Source organism: Penaeus monodon, chromosome 6 (genome assembly GCF_015228065.2).
Source record: "Penaeus monodon isolate SGIC_2016 chromosome 6, NSTDA_Pmon_1, whole genome shotgun sequence".
Classification (NCBI taxonomy): Eukaryota; Metazoa; Arthropoda; class Malacostraca; order Decapoda; family Penaeidae; genus Penaeus; species Penaeus monodon.
Window position 1 is genome coordinate 11,243,491 of NC_051391.1, and position 15,814 is coordinate 11,259,304.

Consider the following 15,814-nt stretch of genomic DNA (forward strand, 5'->3'; position numbering starts at 1 on the left):
GATAATGTTTAGGGGAAACATGACTTTATACCTGTGCTGAGGCGAGTGTGGGCGTGACGTAGCCGGTTTCTCATCCCCTATGAATAGCGCCTGAGGCATCCGAGGGGATCAAGCCAATTCCCATAGAACGCGTAAAAATGAGCAAGGGATTCTTTAAGAGATATAATCCATTCATATATCATCCATCTGAACCGAATGAACTTGGAAGATTTTATGGCTATCCCTGCATACTGTCTTATATATATATATATATATATATATATATATATATATATATATATATATATATATATATATGCATATATATAAAATTAGTTTGTTTCTACTGTTTTATATGCGATCCAATCCTACAAACGAATTGAAAACCATCGTTTCGCGAGTCTCCCCAGCCGCCCTGCAGTAATGCTCGGACAAGAAATATGCAGTTGCCAAATTATTAATGATAATCCCTGGCACCGTCTTTGTTCCACTGACACAGGTATTCGCGTCGCGGTGACTCACAGGAGACCACCGCTTAGGTTAATCATACTTTATTCACAGAATAAAACATTATCTGCATTCTGTATGTGTGCATTTGTGCACACACACACACACACACACACACACACACACACACACACACACACACACACACACACACACACACACACACACACACACACACACACACACACACACACACACACACACACACAACACAAACGAAACAGAAGACAAACGCGCGGGAAGAAAGAAATGGGGAAGGTGAAAATAAATCGAATATTGACGCGCGTATTTTTGTCAGAGCTCTTGGTGGAAATCATCTCCTAATAAAGATCACTGACTTATTGTACGCCTTTTTTCTATGACTCGTAGATATTTTTACTTAACCATCAACTTGATTGAAAAAAGAAATCGACGGACTTTGATCTCTCATACATGATATTCTTTAGTAACCTTAACTATGAACAGTATTATGATATATAATTTCTTTTGGAATATACCTTACAGGCGTTAAGGTGAAAACAATAGCCTGAATTGTGCACTTTGTTTTATAAATAAAACAAATATCATTCTTCTATGAGCCATACTAGAATCAAACATTAACAAGTGCATAATTTCTTTTGTGAATCCATATCAATACTAATGTTAGAGCAAATTATCTGTAAAGGAATGCTTTCTTTTACAGTGTTTTCATTCTCCATTATATCTAAATTAATTTCCAGCTATCTATACAGAATAAGTGAATCATCTCATTATATTATTTTGATATATACATATATGATAATTATATTATATAATATTATCATATATATTAATATATATATATATATATATATATATTATATATATATATATATATAATATATATATATATATATATATAAATACAATAAATACATCCATACACACACACACACACACACACACACACACACACACACACACACACACACACACACACACACCACCCCCACACACACATATATATATATATATATATATATATATATATATATATATATATATATATATATATATGTACACATATAAGCATATATGTACACATATCTCTTTTCTTAACCTTATATAACGCTACATTTGCGTTTTCTTTCAAGATCTTTCTCGAGTGCCTAACGCGCTATTCATAACCAGTGAGCCAGCGGCCACGTCACACACCGCCCGCTTATAAAAGCATAAGTATTTTCAATGTCAGCAGTATACGAACAGATACCTTAACAGCGTCTTCTCCACTCTCAAGATACTATCGCCAGAGTTGTCCAGTATTCGATACAAATAGCTTCACGCGACGGTATCTTTCACTAAGTGGTTTCTAACAGTACAATTCCAAGCATTCGAAATGGCTCCCGTTCAGAACGAGCACGCGTGCGAAGTGAAGGCACCTTCGTCTGAGGTCAAATGCTGCCACTGCGGAGGGTCGAAGAGCTCGTGGGATATGTTCCTTCCCATCACTCAAAGAGGAAGCTTCTTCCAGGACTCCTTCTTCTCCAACATTCAGCAGCACTTCCACGACGCCGTCAGGGAGGTCCTGGACCAGTGGAGCGGCTCTGACCTCAGGCTCACAGACCGCGTGGATGACACCAACGTCCGCCATGGCGATGCTCTTGGCCGCTACAGAAGGCTTCGATCCATCGACCTGAAGGAGGAGAACCAGGCTGTCACTGTCACGTCGGATGACACAAGTCACAAAGTGAGTCACGTTGGACATTGTGTAATTATAGCGTATTTTATCTACTTACATTAAATTATTTTTGTGATTTAATTCATCTACTAGTTACGTTTGCCTTTGGCTCATGCTTAACGCACTAATGGTAATGTCTTTGTAGGTGGTGCTGGACGTGCATGAGTTCCTGGGAGGAGACGTGAGGGTGAAGGCTGTTGGCGAGAGGGAGCTGGAGGTGGAGGGGCGTGTGGACAGGAAGGAGGAAGGAAGTCCTTGCGTGACTTCGCACAACTTCAGACGCCGATTCTTCTTGCCGCGTCGCACCGACATGACGGCCATCACCTCTGCCATGTCATCAGACGGCGTCCTCACCATCACAGTGCCCAAACTGGTTCGTGTTTATATTCTCTACTATTTCACTGTCAATTTACAGTCTTTCATATACATATTTGAGCCATACACTTGAATAGATTCTTTTGTAATCTTAACTGAACATTTCAACAGGAAAACGAAGATCATCAGAAGACCACCATCATCCCCATCAAGGTCGAAGAGACACAGAGGAATTCACAGACAAATGCTTCCATGACATCAGAACCTCAAGCCACACACAAACAGGAATCCAAATGCAAGCATTGCAGTCGGGAAGTCGCCTGCAACAAGGAAAGTGTTTCGAATAAGGCAGTTAGCGCGTTCTCCGACTCTGAGAAAAGATCCTCGGCAATAGATTCCTTCGTCGGACACAACTTCTTCCCGATCGTGCGCAGAGGACTCTTCTTCGACGATTCCTTCTTCCAGGAAAGCTGGAAGGATTTCCAGAGGGCAGTGAAGGAAGTGCTGAACAAGTGGGGGGAACAGTCCTCCATTGGCGACGATCTAACGCGCTACAGAAGTCTTCGAAGTCGTGACTTGAGAGAAGAAAATCAGGCTGTCACTTCCTCGGAGGATGAACGTCAACACAAGGTAGGAGTGTTACAAGATGTTACTCCAGGAATCTCAGACTGTAACACATGCAAAAGTATTTATGACTGTACTTTTTCATATGTAGTCAATTTCCTGCTTATTTTTTTCAGTTCGTTCTTGACGTGAAAGACTTTAGTGACGGTGGAGAGATCAGCGTGAAGGCAGTGAACGATAGAGAGTTGGTGGTCGAAGGCCGCAAGGAGAAGCAAGGAGACGGCTCGAGGTGTTCTCAGCGGTTTCTTCGGCGCTTCGTCGTTCCTGGAGACCTCCAACTGGATGCCGTCAACTCAGTCGTGTCTTCTGACGGAGTGCTCACTATCTCGGCTCCTAAGAAGGTAAGGCCTAATTAGATGTATGTCATATTCATTGCACGTCATCACTGTAAACCGAAAGACTATCTAGAATATTTCGACCAATGGGCTTTTCTACTTAACAGCAGGCGAGGCTTCAAATCCGGGAAGTACCTGTTCCCATTCAAAATGAAGGGGCAGAAAACTGGTGCTTCTGGCACTGCCACGAACAATGCAGATATCAAATCCAACGATGCTTCAGCTGCCACTATTCCTAAATCTCAAAATGAATCTCACATCTCCAGTGGAGTCTCTACTCCGTCCAAAGCATCTTCGCAAACCAACTCGACTCGCGGCTCTCATGAACTTTCATCCTCAAACCAGGTAAGTATATGCATATTTAGGACACAGATATTGTCCATGAAATAATGCAGACGATTATAAATGTAAAGCCTCATAGTTACTTCGAGAGAAGTTACTTACATATCATTATTTCTTTCTAACAGAAGGGAGATTCTCAACAGAACACCACCGTAATTCCCGTTAGAGTCCAGGAAACAGGAAGGCTCTCAGAGAAGCCGACCTCCTTCTGTTCCAAGACCTCGACAGGTGTCGGCGACGAAGACGCCTCCTCCAGATCGACCTCCTTCGCCGCGAGAGGAAAGGGAGGCGACGCTGACGAGGGCGACCAACAAGATGAGGACCTGTATAAGCTGAAGGGAAATGGAGCCAATTTTCCCATAAAGATTAATGGATCTGTGATAAATAGTAATTCAGTGTAATATGAACATTCCAAATATGTATAGTCTTTGGAACTAGAAAAAAAAAAGAAAAAAAAAAACGAAATTATTGTATGTAGAATATTTATTTCATTGATATATAGAGAGAATGAACTGTTATATATTTAGATAAATACGAATAAAAACTGCTACTGAATTTCAATTTCTTTTAAGATTACCTTCAAAGGTTGTAACCACTAATCCAAAGGGATTAATCATTGTTAAGGTGAAATATCAAGCATGCAGATGAAAAGGAAAATATGCACATACAAATACAATGTACACACGCAGACAAGCCACCAGTTTATACATACAGAGGGATAAAAACGACTACAATCAGCGGCTCTCAACCATTTTACTACCACGCCTCCTCTGGCAATTTGTCCTTCCATCCACGTCCCCCTTGTATCTATGAATACATTGTGAATGACACATTATTATTAAACTTCTCATGATTTGACCATATTCAATTTAAGAGAAAAAACAAACAAAATTAGAGAAAGCTCTGCTTTTTTCCCAAGGGCTTGCGCTCCCATTGGAAATTACTAACGCCCTCACGCTAAGAACCACTGACTGCAATATTTTTAAAACACTCCAAGCTGTCACAAGATCGTCCTGGATTACACTGACATACCTACTGAAATCTAAATAAATTAAGTGATATCCTGCGTTGACACAATACAGATAAGCAGTGATTTTTATTAAAATATCCATTCGATTTTTTAATTAACAGCAACGATTTTTTTACGTATATATACTTTTGCAATTCTGTTATGCTTTTCTAACATTAAGACTAATTTAGTGTTCCACTGGTAATGAAGCTCAGGAAGATAAATATACTGATATCTGTATTAATGGATTTTATGGACATGACACACGGGGAACGGTGTGACAGTTAAGCAAATGTTATATACAATTCAAACTTCGGATATAGATTCTACAAAAACTAATAAACCATAAAAAACATAAAGCTTAAAATGCATTGTCATCAGGTGAGGAAGTGTTCATCTTCATTTGAATAGTGATATCCATGTCAGTCCAAGCCAAAACGTTGCCAGGATTCGTTTAAATATTTTGATGATTAAGCCTCACCACCTCCTTCACGCGATTTTTAAAGATAAAAGCATAGCTCTAAATTATGGACAAGGGGAGAAATATGTTGGTGATCTATTTTAAACAGAATTTATTCCATGTAATCTTACAAAGATATATTTTTACAGTAAATGAGTCAAATAAAAGGGGGAGAATGCGAATAATATTATGCGAAATCTTCGTTCTTGCCGCGGTGAAATCGACTTCCAAAACATGCAGACATTATTCAGAAGAATAGAGGCAGAAGCACGCCACATTGGGTTGTGATTAGTTATGTCTCACATGAACGTTTGGATCGAAAACTATGTTGTGAGCCTGTACGGACATGATCATCAGTGTGGTTCATGATGTGTTTGTGTATTATGTCTTCAAAAACAATCGAAGTGAGAGAGATAGGGCGATAGTTTGTTGGATGTGTGCGGTTTCCATGTCTTGAAAGGAGGAGATATTTGCGCAAAGTCAGTCTTTAGGTAGAATGCTTGAATTGAGTGATTGGGTGAAGATATATTGAAGTATACAAGCAATAACAGAGGCGCAAGACTTTTGGTCAGGTCCAGTGACTTTACTTATGTCCAGTGTCATTAGTAGTTTCCGTATGCCGTCAGTTAACTTGTCTAGTGGTGGGAATGGAAGGTAAGGGCTGTTTGGCATGTCGTGTGTATTGACGTTTTCTTGTGTGAAAATAGAAATGGGTGTTGAGTAAACGTGTTTTGTGTTCTAGGTGGGTCACAGAAATGTTACTGGTGTTTGTCAAGGCTGTGATTGGCGTAGTGTCTTGTCTGCGCGACTTAAAAAAAAGTGTTTAGGGTTGTTTGTAACGTTTTTGCGAGATGGGTGGAAAGGTGTTCGTGTTCAGATTTCTTGATGTTTTTGGAAAATATTTTTAGGGAGGATTTGAAAGCAGTCCAATTTTCAGAAGAGTTGTTTGTTTGCACAAGTATATGGAATCAAGCTTTTACGGTGTAGTCTGTACAGATCCCTGAAAAACCAGTGAAGTGTATGTCTACTTGAAGGTGTTTTTTGTGGAATAGTAGTGAATAATGTCATCTCTAGTATGTAGGAAAATAGGTCTGCGTCTCTGTCTTCGTCTGGTTGGTCTGACGTCTGGGTCAACAAGGACAGTGTCATGGGCACTTTGTCCTAGAGTAACATTGGTGCTTGTTATGTCAGAACATTGTTGGTGAGAAATTGTTGCAGAATGTGAGAAGTGGTGTTATTTTTGTGTTTTAGAAAGTTGGAGTTGGATCCAGGCGGTTTCACAGTCTATGTTAAGGTCTGGTCTCTGTTTGACAACAAGACCTGTTTTGGTGGTTTTGAGACTACCGCGACTTCTGTTAACGTCCGTCGAGCGGTCTTTGAGAGTTACAGTTATGCTAAAGGGAGAGGGAAAGTTCAGTAGAGTCAGGGTCTGGTTGATATGAATGGAGGAAGTGATTTGTGATGCTTCTTAGGTTCATATTTAGCACACGGAGAGTGGTTTGGTTATCGCGAGGTGATGGTCTTGGGGATGTGGGAATGTGGGAGGGGGAACAGAAAGAGGTGGGGAATGGTCGGAGAGGAAAAGGGGGAAAATGAAGAACAGGAGGCAAGGGTGCAGGGGAGGAAAGAAAGGGGTGAGAGGAGGAAATGAAGAAACGTAAGGAGGAAGGGAGCTCGATGACATGAATTGGTCTGAGAATTTACTGGAGTTGAGGATTTGGTTTTATGCTGGTGTGGGTGATGTGTGGGCGGAGTTCTAGGGAAAACATATGGAGGAGGGTTATTTATGCCGTGCGAATGGAGTGTGTCAAGGAAATGGATAGTGTGATAGATGAAGATGCGAAAAAGGAGCTCGGGAGATCAGGCAGGCCACAACCGTCGCAGATCCACACAACGCTTTTATTAACTGGCCCAGCGTATAATTGAGTGAAGGACCTGATGCAGTACGCGGCATATTTACAGCAGAAAGGACTGGATTATTTTCTAGCATGTCTACACATTTCAGCATTTGTGGTCGTTTCATTTTGATATAAAATAAGGTGATAGTTGACATAACATCAAAGACACACACACACACACACACACACACACACACACACACACACACACACACACACACACACACACACACACACACACATACACACACACACACACACAATGTGCGCATCTGAGAATCCTATCTAGTTCTATCACTGTCATTATTGTTGTTACTCATAGGTGTTGTTGTTGTTGCTATTATTATCACCATCATCATTATTATTATCATTATTATTATTATTATTATTATTATTATTATTATTATTAATATAATTTATATATAATTATATTATTATTTTTAGATGAATAATTATAATATAATATATATATATATATATATATATATATATATATGTATATATATATTTTTTATGTATATATATATATATGTATATATATATATATATATACATATATATATATATATATATATAATTATTTATTTATTTATTTACACAACTATCTGAGGGGGAAGGTTAAGAAGGAAGGTGGGAGGGGAAGGGAAAGGAAAGGAAGAAAGGGGGAGAGGAAGAAAGAGGTTGGGGCTTAAGAAGAAAAGGGAGATAGGGAAGGGGAACAGAGGAGGCTTAAAAGAGGAAATGGAGATAGGAAGATGAAAAGAAGGGGAGGGATATGGGGCTCAGAGAAAAAAGGGGATGGAAGAGGGAGGGATAAGGGAGCGAAGGAGATGGGAATGTTAAAGGAGGAAGAAGAAGTGGGAGGGAAGGAAGGAATTTAAGGAAGATTTGGGAATGAGATGGGGCGGGAAGAAAGAAAGGGAAAGAGAGAGGGAGAGGGGAAGAGTAAGGGGAAGGGAGAGGGAAGAGTAAGGGAGAGGGAGAGGGGATGAGTAAGGGGAAGAGAGGGAGAGGGAAGAGTAAGGGAAAGGGAGAGGAGAAGAGTAAGGGAAAGGAGAGGGAGGGGGGGAAAGAAAGGGAAAGAGAGAGGGAGAGGGAAGATTAAGGGAAAGAGAGAGGGAAGAGTAAGGGAAAGGGAGAGGGAAGAAGGGAAGGGAAGGGAGAGGGGAGAGAGGGGAAGAGTAAGGGAAGAGAGAGGGGAGGGGGAAAGAGTAAGGGAAAAAAGGGAAAAGGGAAGAGTAAGGGAAAGAAGAGAGGGAAGAGGGGAAGGAGTAAGGGGAAAGAGAGAGGGAGAGGGAAGAGTAAGGGAAAGGAGAGGGGAGGGGAAGAGTAAGGGAAGGGAGGGGGAAAGAAAAGGAGAGGGAGAGGGAGGTAAGGAAAGGGAAGGGAGAGGGGAAGAGTGGGAAAGGGAGAGGGGAGAGGGGAAGAGTAAGGGAAAGGGAGAGGGGGGAGAAGGGAAAGGGAGAGGGAGAGGGGAAGAGTAAGGGAAAGGGGAAGGAAGGGGAAGGGGGGGAAGGGAGGAGAGGGAAGAGTAAGGGAAAGGAAGGGAGAGGGAAAGAGAAAGGGAAAGGGAGAGGGAGGGGGAGAGAGAAAGGGAAAGGGAGAGGGAGAGGAAGAGTAAGGGAGGGAGAGGGAGAGGGGAAGAGTAAGGGAAAGGGAGAGGGAGAGGGGAAGAGTAAGGGAGAGGGAGAGGGGGGGGGGAAAAGGGAAGGGAAAAGAGAGGGGAAGGAGGGAGGGGGGAAAAGAGAAGGGAAAAGGGAGAGGGGAGGGGAAGAGTGGGGAAAAGGGAGAGGGAGAGGGAAGGAGAAGGGAAGGGGAGAGAGGGGGAAAGAGAGGGAGAGGGAGAGGGAAGAGAAGGAAGAGAGGGAGAGGGAAGGAGAAAAGGGAAAGGGAGAGGGAAGAGTAAGGGAAAGGGAGAGGGAGAGGGGAAGAGTAAGGGAAGGGAGAGGGAGAGGGAAAAGGAGAGGGAGAGGGAAGAAGGAAGGGAGAGGGAGAGGGGAAGAGTAAGGGAAAGGGAGAGGGGAGGGAAGAGTAAGGGAAGGGAGAAGGGGAGGGGGGGGAAAAGGGGGAGAGGGAAAGAAAGGGAAAAGGAGAGGGAAGAGTGGGGGAAAAGGGGAGGGGGGGGGAGGAAGAGTAGGGAGAGGGAGAGGGAGAGGGGAAGAGTAAGGGAAAGGAGAGGGAGAGGGGAAGAGTAAGGGAAAGGGAGGGAGAGGGAAGAGTAAGGGAAAGGGAGAGGGAGAGGGGAAGAGTAAGGGAGAGGGAGAGGGAGAGGGGAAGGAAGAGGGAGAGGGAGAGGGAAGAGTAAGGAGAAAGGGAGAGGGAGAGGGAAGAGTAAGGGAAAGGAGAGGGAGAGGGGAAGAGTAAGGGAAAGAGGGAGAGGGAGAGGGGAAGAGTAAGGGAAGGGAGAGGGAAGAAGTAAGGGAAAGGGAGAGGGAAGAGTAAGGGAGAGGGAGAGGGGAAGAGTAAGGGAAAGGGAGAGGGAGAGGGGAAGAGTAAGGGAAAGAGAGAGGGAGAGGGGAAGAGTAAGGGAAAGGGAGAGGGAGAGGAAGAGTAAGGGAAAGGGAGAGGGAGAGGGAAGAGTAAAGGAAAGAGAGAGGGAGAGGGGAAAAGTAAAGGAAAGTTGTAAAGAGGTCTGTTGGCAAGCATAAGCCATATTACGATGAATTTCATTTAATATAAGAAAGGATGAGAAGAGTAATTAAAATAATTAAATTCTTAGAGTGATTGAAGTAATCATATTCCCATTATTATTGCTTCTTTGAAAATAAAAAATGATGCACTATTGACAACTCGCAAAATATCCATATTGCCTAGCTTCTACGACGCCTTTTGTTTCTGTCGAAGCCCAATTGATGTACGGTATATATATCCTCGAATAGTTATGTGAGGGTAGATTTAGCTTAAATTTAGGATTATGTTAGAAGAATTCGGTCGAGTTAAAATGTCACTGACGTCAGCGGTCTTTGTCTCCGGCGATGTCTCCCTGAAGTAACGAGTGGACATTTGGAATAGTATTAACTTAAGTATGGGTAGATTTAGCTTAAAGTTGGAATTAGATGAGATAAAATGTTTGTCATGGACTAATAATATGTCCCTGACGTCACAGGCATTTGTCTCCATCAAAGCCTTTGACCTAATGAGTGGACATTTGCAAATTCGTATGAAATCAAGCCGGGGTATAGTTAAGTGAAAGATACGCATACATTAAAATGTCAAATTTTATGCTATGTATGCTCTGTCCCTGACGTCACTGGCCTTTGTGTCCGCCGAGGCCCCCGAGCCGAGAGGAGGCGAGCGGACTGTCCGGGAAGCCTGTCAAGGTGCAGGCCGAGAGGGAAGGCTGTCACGAGACTTCTCACCGAGGACCCGAGGACGAGGGACGATGAGGCTGATCTGGGTGTTTTGCGCTTTATCTTCGGCGTGGGTCGCCAACGGCCAGCTCTTGAGATACGAAGGGAAGGTGAGAAGTATTGTGTGGGTTTTTATATATGAAGGGGGAGAGGAAGTTGGAAGGGAAGAGAGGGAGTCTATTTTTCTGCTGCGTATTTCGCGTTTGGACAAATAGGGTAATGGATGAGTCATTTCTCTGTGACCCCATAGGAAGATTGGCCACGAACATGTCTTTCTTTGCAAATATATTGTAATAGATAATAGATAAGATGGTATCGTTTAAATATCCAATATTTTCCTGAAGTTTCACTCAACTAGTTTTAATAACCAAAGAGCTGTGACTGAATTCTGACTGACCCAAATTTCATTTTTTGGGGTTGAAGTTTATAGCAAGTAATTTAAGACAGTGTTTATCATACTCTTTTATATTTATCTTCATTCAATGCTAAGGAAGTCATCACTAGGCAAAAACCTTTGTGTAAGAGGGCTGCAATTTAATCTTGTGCTAATCCAAAAGTAATCCTAACCACACCTAGGGCCTAGGCTAGGCTATTATGCTGACAAACCTCCCCTTTGTAAGTACTAAATAGCACAGTCTCATTTAGCAAAAAACTGTGAGTGAGAACACCTTTTCCACAATACCCAATAGGATGAGAACATTATTGGTGTTTTGTTAGACAGACAAAGAATTGCATTTTGCCAATTTTTTAGAATTGACAGGCCATATAAAGTATGCAGTTGCTATGGCACTAAGATTCCTTCATGCTTTGTACAGAAAATATAGTGTTCCTGAATTGTGAATGTCATTTGACAATCTCCAGTATGATACTTTCACTTTTAATACATAGTAGTAATGCAAAGAACCTGCAGCATGCCTGAAAAAAGAAAAAAAGAAAAAAAAAATATATGTATATATACATATGTATATATCCATATATACATGTATATATGTATATATACATATGTATATACATTATATATATATATATACATATGTATATATATATACATATGTATATATACATATGTATATATACATATTGTATATGTATATATACATATGTATATACATATGTATATATATGTATATAATATATGTATATATATATTATAATATATATATATATTATATATATATTATATATATATATATAATATAATATTATATATATATATATATGTATAATTATATATATATATATATATATATATAAAATATATATATATATTAATATATATATATATATATATATATTTTATATATATATATATATATATATATATATATATATACATACATATATACATACATACATACATACATACATTCTTATAAACACGTGTGTGTGTGTGTGTGTGTGTGTGTGTGTGTGTGTGTGTGTGTGTGTGTGTGTGTGTGTGTGTGTGTGTGTGTGTGTGTGTGTGTGTGTGTGTGTGTGTGTTCATACATATAAAAAATGGTTCATTCTTGAATAGAAACATTAAGAGTATATATTTTATGTTTATACACTATAGCACATTGCATGGTATCAGAAATAATTGATGGTTAATTAAGCAAGAAGTAGCAGTTCAGCAAAATTCTTGTTAGATATTATCAAGATTTGGCAAGTAGGATAGGTTAAATTAGGGTTATAATTAAGTTAGATTAGAAATAGTTGGGTTAGAAAAAAATTAGGTTATAGTTAGCTCTAGATTAGATTACAAATATTCTCCCCTCCCTTCTAAACATGTATATAATTCTTCCTGTCCCTGCTTAGGTTATCATTTTTCAGCAAGGAAAGTGGGACATTCAAATAGACAAGAACCAGGATGCATCTTTTCCACTTGTCATTTATAAATGTATAATGGCCACACAGTGACCTAAAGTTTACATTCATATGTTTTTAGTACATTGTCAAATTTAAGTAAGGAAGCATTGCTCTATGAGGTCTGAAGGGTCCAGAATAATGTCAAGGGAATTTAGGGAATGTTGAGAAGTTGTGAGAAAAACATAATGCAAATATATATTTAAGTATATATGTATTGACTGAATAGGTATATCTGTAATTTTACATTTCTCTTCATATAGATACATTTTGGTGCAAATGGTCACGGCCAGCTGCCCCATAGCAAGGTAAATATCAAATAGCAGTTTCATTTTTGTCTGGTGTGAGATTATTATGTAATATGAAATGTGATGTGTTTGTTTTCTACATTTGGAAATGCCCTGTCTTTTTTTTCTTTTTCTTTTTCATTTCCTTCATCTGTGTGCATCATAGTATGAATATGTTGTGGGATATAAAGTGTAATAAATATGATGTTTATATTTCAAAGCCATGTTTTATTTATTTCATATAAATTCATATTTTGTCCCCAAATACAGAAACTTCTTGGTGGAGATGGACATGATCAGCAACCTCATGGCCAGGTGAATAAGGAATTCTAATTTCTGTTGATGGTTGAATGTGAGAAGTTATAATCATATTTTTTATTTTGTTTAGTCCCATTGCATTGTTGAATTTTATATGTGTATGTGCATGTATCTCTTTGTTTGATTTTTCGTTTATTTTTCTCTAGAAAATTGTTTTAGATAGATTAACATTCTTTCTGTTGCAGAAACTTCTTGGGGTAGATGGCCATGATCAGAGAGCACATAGCCAGGTAGGAACATTTTTTATTTATAGTTCTAGCAATATTTGTGCCAAAAGATATTATAAATCGTATGTGAAATGAATTATATTTAATTTTTAACACAAGATAACACAAGATAAGCATCATCTTGAGTTGTGGACAGGAGAATCATATTACTATTTGATATGATATGCTGTTTATTTTCTTGTTCTTCAGGTTCTCCTTGGTGGTGATGGCCATGACCAGAGGCATCACAGCCAGGTAAATATGAACTGGTTTCTGTTTGTGAGAGACAGACAGACAGACAGACAGACAGACAGACAGACAGACAGACAGACAGACAGACAGACAGACAGACAGACAGACAGACAGACAGACAGACAGACAGACAGACAGATAGACAGACAGACACAGACAGACAGAGCTGACCTAGACCCAGAGAGGTAGCAGTTTGTCTTTAATGTTATCCTTGAAGTAGATTAACATGTTTTAAAAGACCGAAGAACATTTAATTTAGTACTTCAGAAGGGTTAACCTATATTGTAAGAGGGAGAGGATTTAATTTAATATGGAAATACACTGACATGTCTTTTGAAGATGTACATACTGTTTTGTTTTGTTGACAGCCACTTCTTGGAGCAGATGATCATGATATGCGACCCCATGGACAGGTAAGGGGACCCAGTATTTTGTATTAATGAAGGTCATATAAAAGAGAGAGAGAGAGAGAGAGAGAGAGAGAGAGAGAGAGAGAGAGAGAGAGAGAGAGAGAGAGAGAGAGAGAGAGAGAGAGGGAGGGAGGGAGGGAGGGAGGGAGGTTATCCTGAAAATGCTAAATATAGGTCTTTTGTAACTTAATGCAAAATGACATTTGATAAGATAACTTTCTTTCCTAAGAATTTACTCTTATCTTCTGAATGAAAAACAGCATAGATATGATTATCTATATTTGCAATAACATTTCTTTCAGGTTTAAATAATAGATCTTTTTTTAGGGCAGAGAATGTGCCCATACAACTTTCTTTTAAAGTGGAATTAGGTTAACAAAGTGTAATTTTCTTATTGTGTATAATGAAGTCAAGTAATGTGTCCCCTACGGGTCAGCAAGGGTGCCAGTTATATCCTTTTATTTGTTTAGTAAGTTATTTATTTATTTATTGAATACAAAAGTGTTTTTTATGTATATTATAGGACATGTAGAAGTGCTGAAAAGTCACTTGAAGATTTAGAAGTAAACAAAACTGAAAAAAATCTACACAAGCCAAGTCCACACTGCAAGAAGGACAGCTCTAGAGGTTAAAGGGAGTATGTGTGTGTGTGTGTGTGTGTGTGTGTGTGTGTGTGTGTGTGTGTGTGTGTGTGTGTGTGTGTGTGTGTGTGTGTGTGTGTGTGTGTGTGTGTGTGTGTGTGTGTGTGTGTGTTGTTGTGTGTGTGTTGTGTGTGTGTTGTGTGTGTGTGTTGTGTGTGTGTGTGAGAGAGTGAGAGACTAATTATATATACTTGCTTTTTTTTTTACGATTAACACTGTTCATGACTCATCTGCTTTTTCTCTGCAGAAACATCTTGGTGGAGATGGCCATGATCAGCAACCTCATGGACAGGTATCTATTTTATATGTTTTATGTTATTACTTATGAATCATAATTACAGTTGATATATAATTGTAAAATCGGCCTTTAATTTGAAGTTAGAGGAGGAGAACTGATTTTCAAATACTGTGAGTTTCTATGATAACAGATTGATTGATCTTTAAAGGATAGACTGTGGAAGTTGTTGTTCTCAGTTAGTATTTTATGGATATTCAACTTTACATGTTTATGTTGACATTTATTCTTCCATATATTTATTTTTATTTTGTTTATTTTTATAGGCACTCTTTGGTGCAGATGACCATGATCAGCGACCCCATCATAAAGTAAGTACCAATCTGGTAGTCATCTTCATGAGAAAATGAGTTTGATTTATAATATTTATTATGTATTTATTTAATCTGAGATAGTAATTTTTAACTGCCATACTTGATACCTTTTTTTAAATAATTATTTTATATTTCATAATTAAAGGTAGAGTTAATTTTATTTACAGTTACAAATATATATCTGAGTATCATAAATCATTTTATATCCCTACAGACTCTTCTTGGGGCTGATGGCCATGATCAACAACCTCATACTCAGGTATTTTTGTTTTTTTTTAAGTAAAGCTTAATGGAAAATTCCATTTTTTTGTGGTGTGGTTAAAAAAGGGTAGAAATATTTTTTTTAAATGTATAAGTAGTATGATATACTCTCTATTATACAGTCAGTTGCATTTGAATTGAGGATGATTTTTTTTCCATTTATGTTAATGAGTATCAAAAGTAATTTTATTTCTCTGCAGACTCTCCTTGGGGCTGATGGCCATGACCAGCGACCTCATACTCAGGTAAATTTGAACTTTTTTTCTTTTTTTTTCCAAGTGCAATTTCAGTGGAAGAGTAAGATTCTTTGGTACTGTACTTTATTTCTTTAGTGCTTAAAAAAGGTTAAAAAGTTGGACAAAATTTTGTATAATACAATTCACTCTCCGTAATACAGAATCCGGTGCGGATCAGATCAGGGCAATCGATGCTGCAATGCGATATGATAGCAGTACTAATTTTTTGTAAAG

At 39.1% G+C, this 15,814-nt stretch overlaps 2 protein-coding genes across 2 annotated transcripts in view; both read left to right on the forward strand.

Moving 5' to 3' along the window:
• Nucleotides 1-1,686: 1,686 nt before the first annotated feature.
• Nucleotides 1,687-4,258, forward strand: LOC119574199. The gene is given in 7 exon segments (XM_037921329.1): nucleotides 1,687-2,191; nucleotides 2,328-2,555; nucleotides 2,669-3,127; nucleotides 3,238-3,462; nucleotides 3,564-3,611; nucleotides 3,613-3,801; nucleotides 3,924-4,258. Coding segments are annotated over 7 exon segments (1,776 nt in total). The 5' UTR covers nucleotides 1,687-1,840; the 3' UTR covers nucleotides 4,200-4,258.
• Nucleotides 4,259-5,493: 1,235 nt separating this feature from the next.
• Nucleotides 5,494-15,814, forward strand: part of LOC119574200 (cathepsin L-like) — a gene marked incomplete in the record, with an annotated part of 19,656 nt that continues 9,335 nt past the window's right edge. The window contains 11 exon segments of the mRNA XM_037921330.1: nucleotides 5,494-5,605; nucleotides 10,437-10,625; nucleotides 12,624-12,668; nucleotides 12,918-12,962; nucleotides 13,151-13,195; nucleotides 13,382-13,426; nucleotides 13,792-13,836; nucleotides 14,722-14,766; nucleotides 15,036-15,080; nucleotides 15,298-15,342; nucleotides 15,545-15,589. Coding sequence (XP_037777258.1) covers nucleotides 10,548-10,625; nucleotides 12,624-12,668; nucleotides 12,918-12,962; nucleotides 13,151-13,195; nucleotides 13,382-13,426; nucleotides 13,792-13,836; nucleotides 14,722-14,766; nucleotides 15,036-15,080; nucleotides 15,298-15,342; nucleotides 15,545-15,589 — 483 coding nt within the window.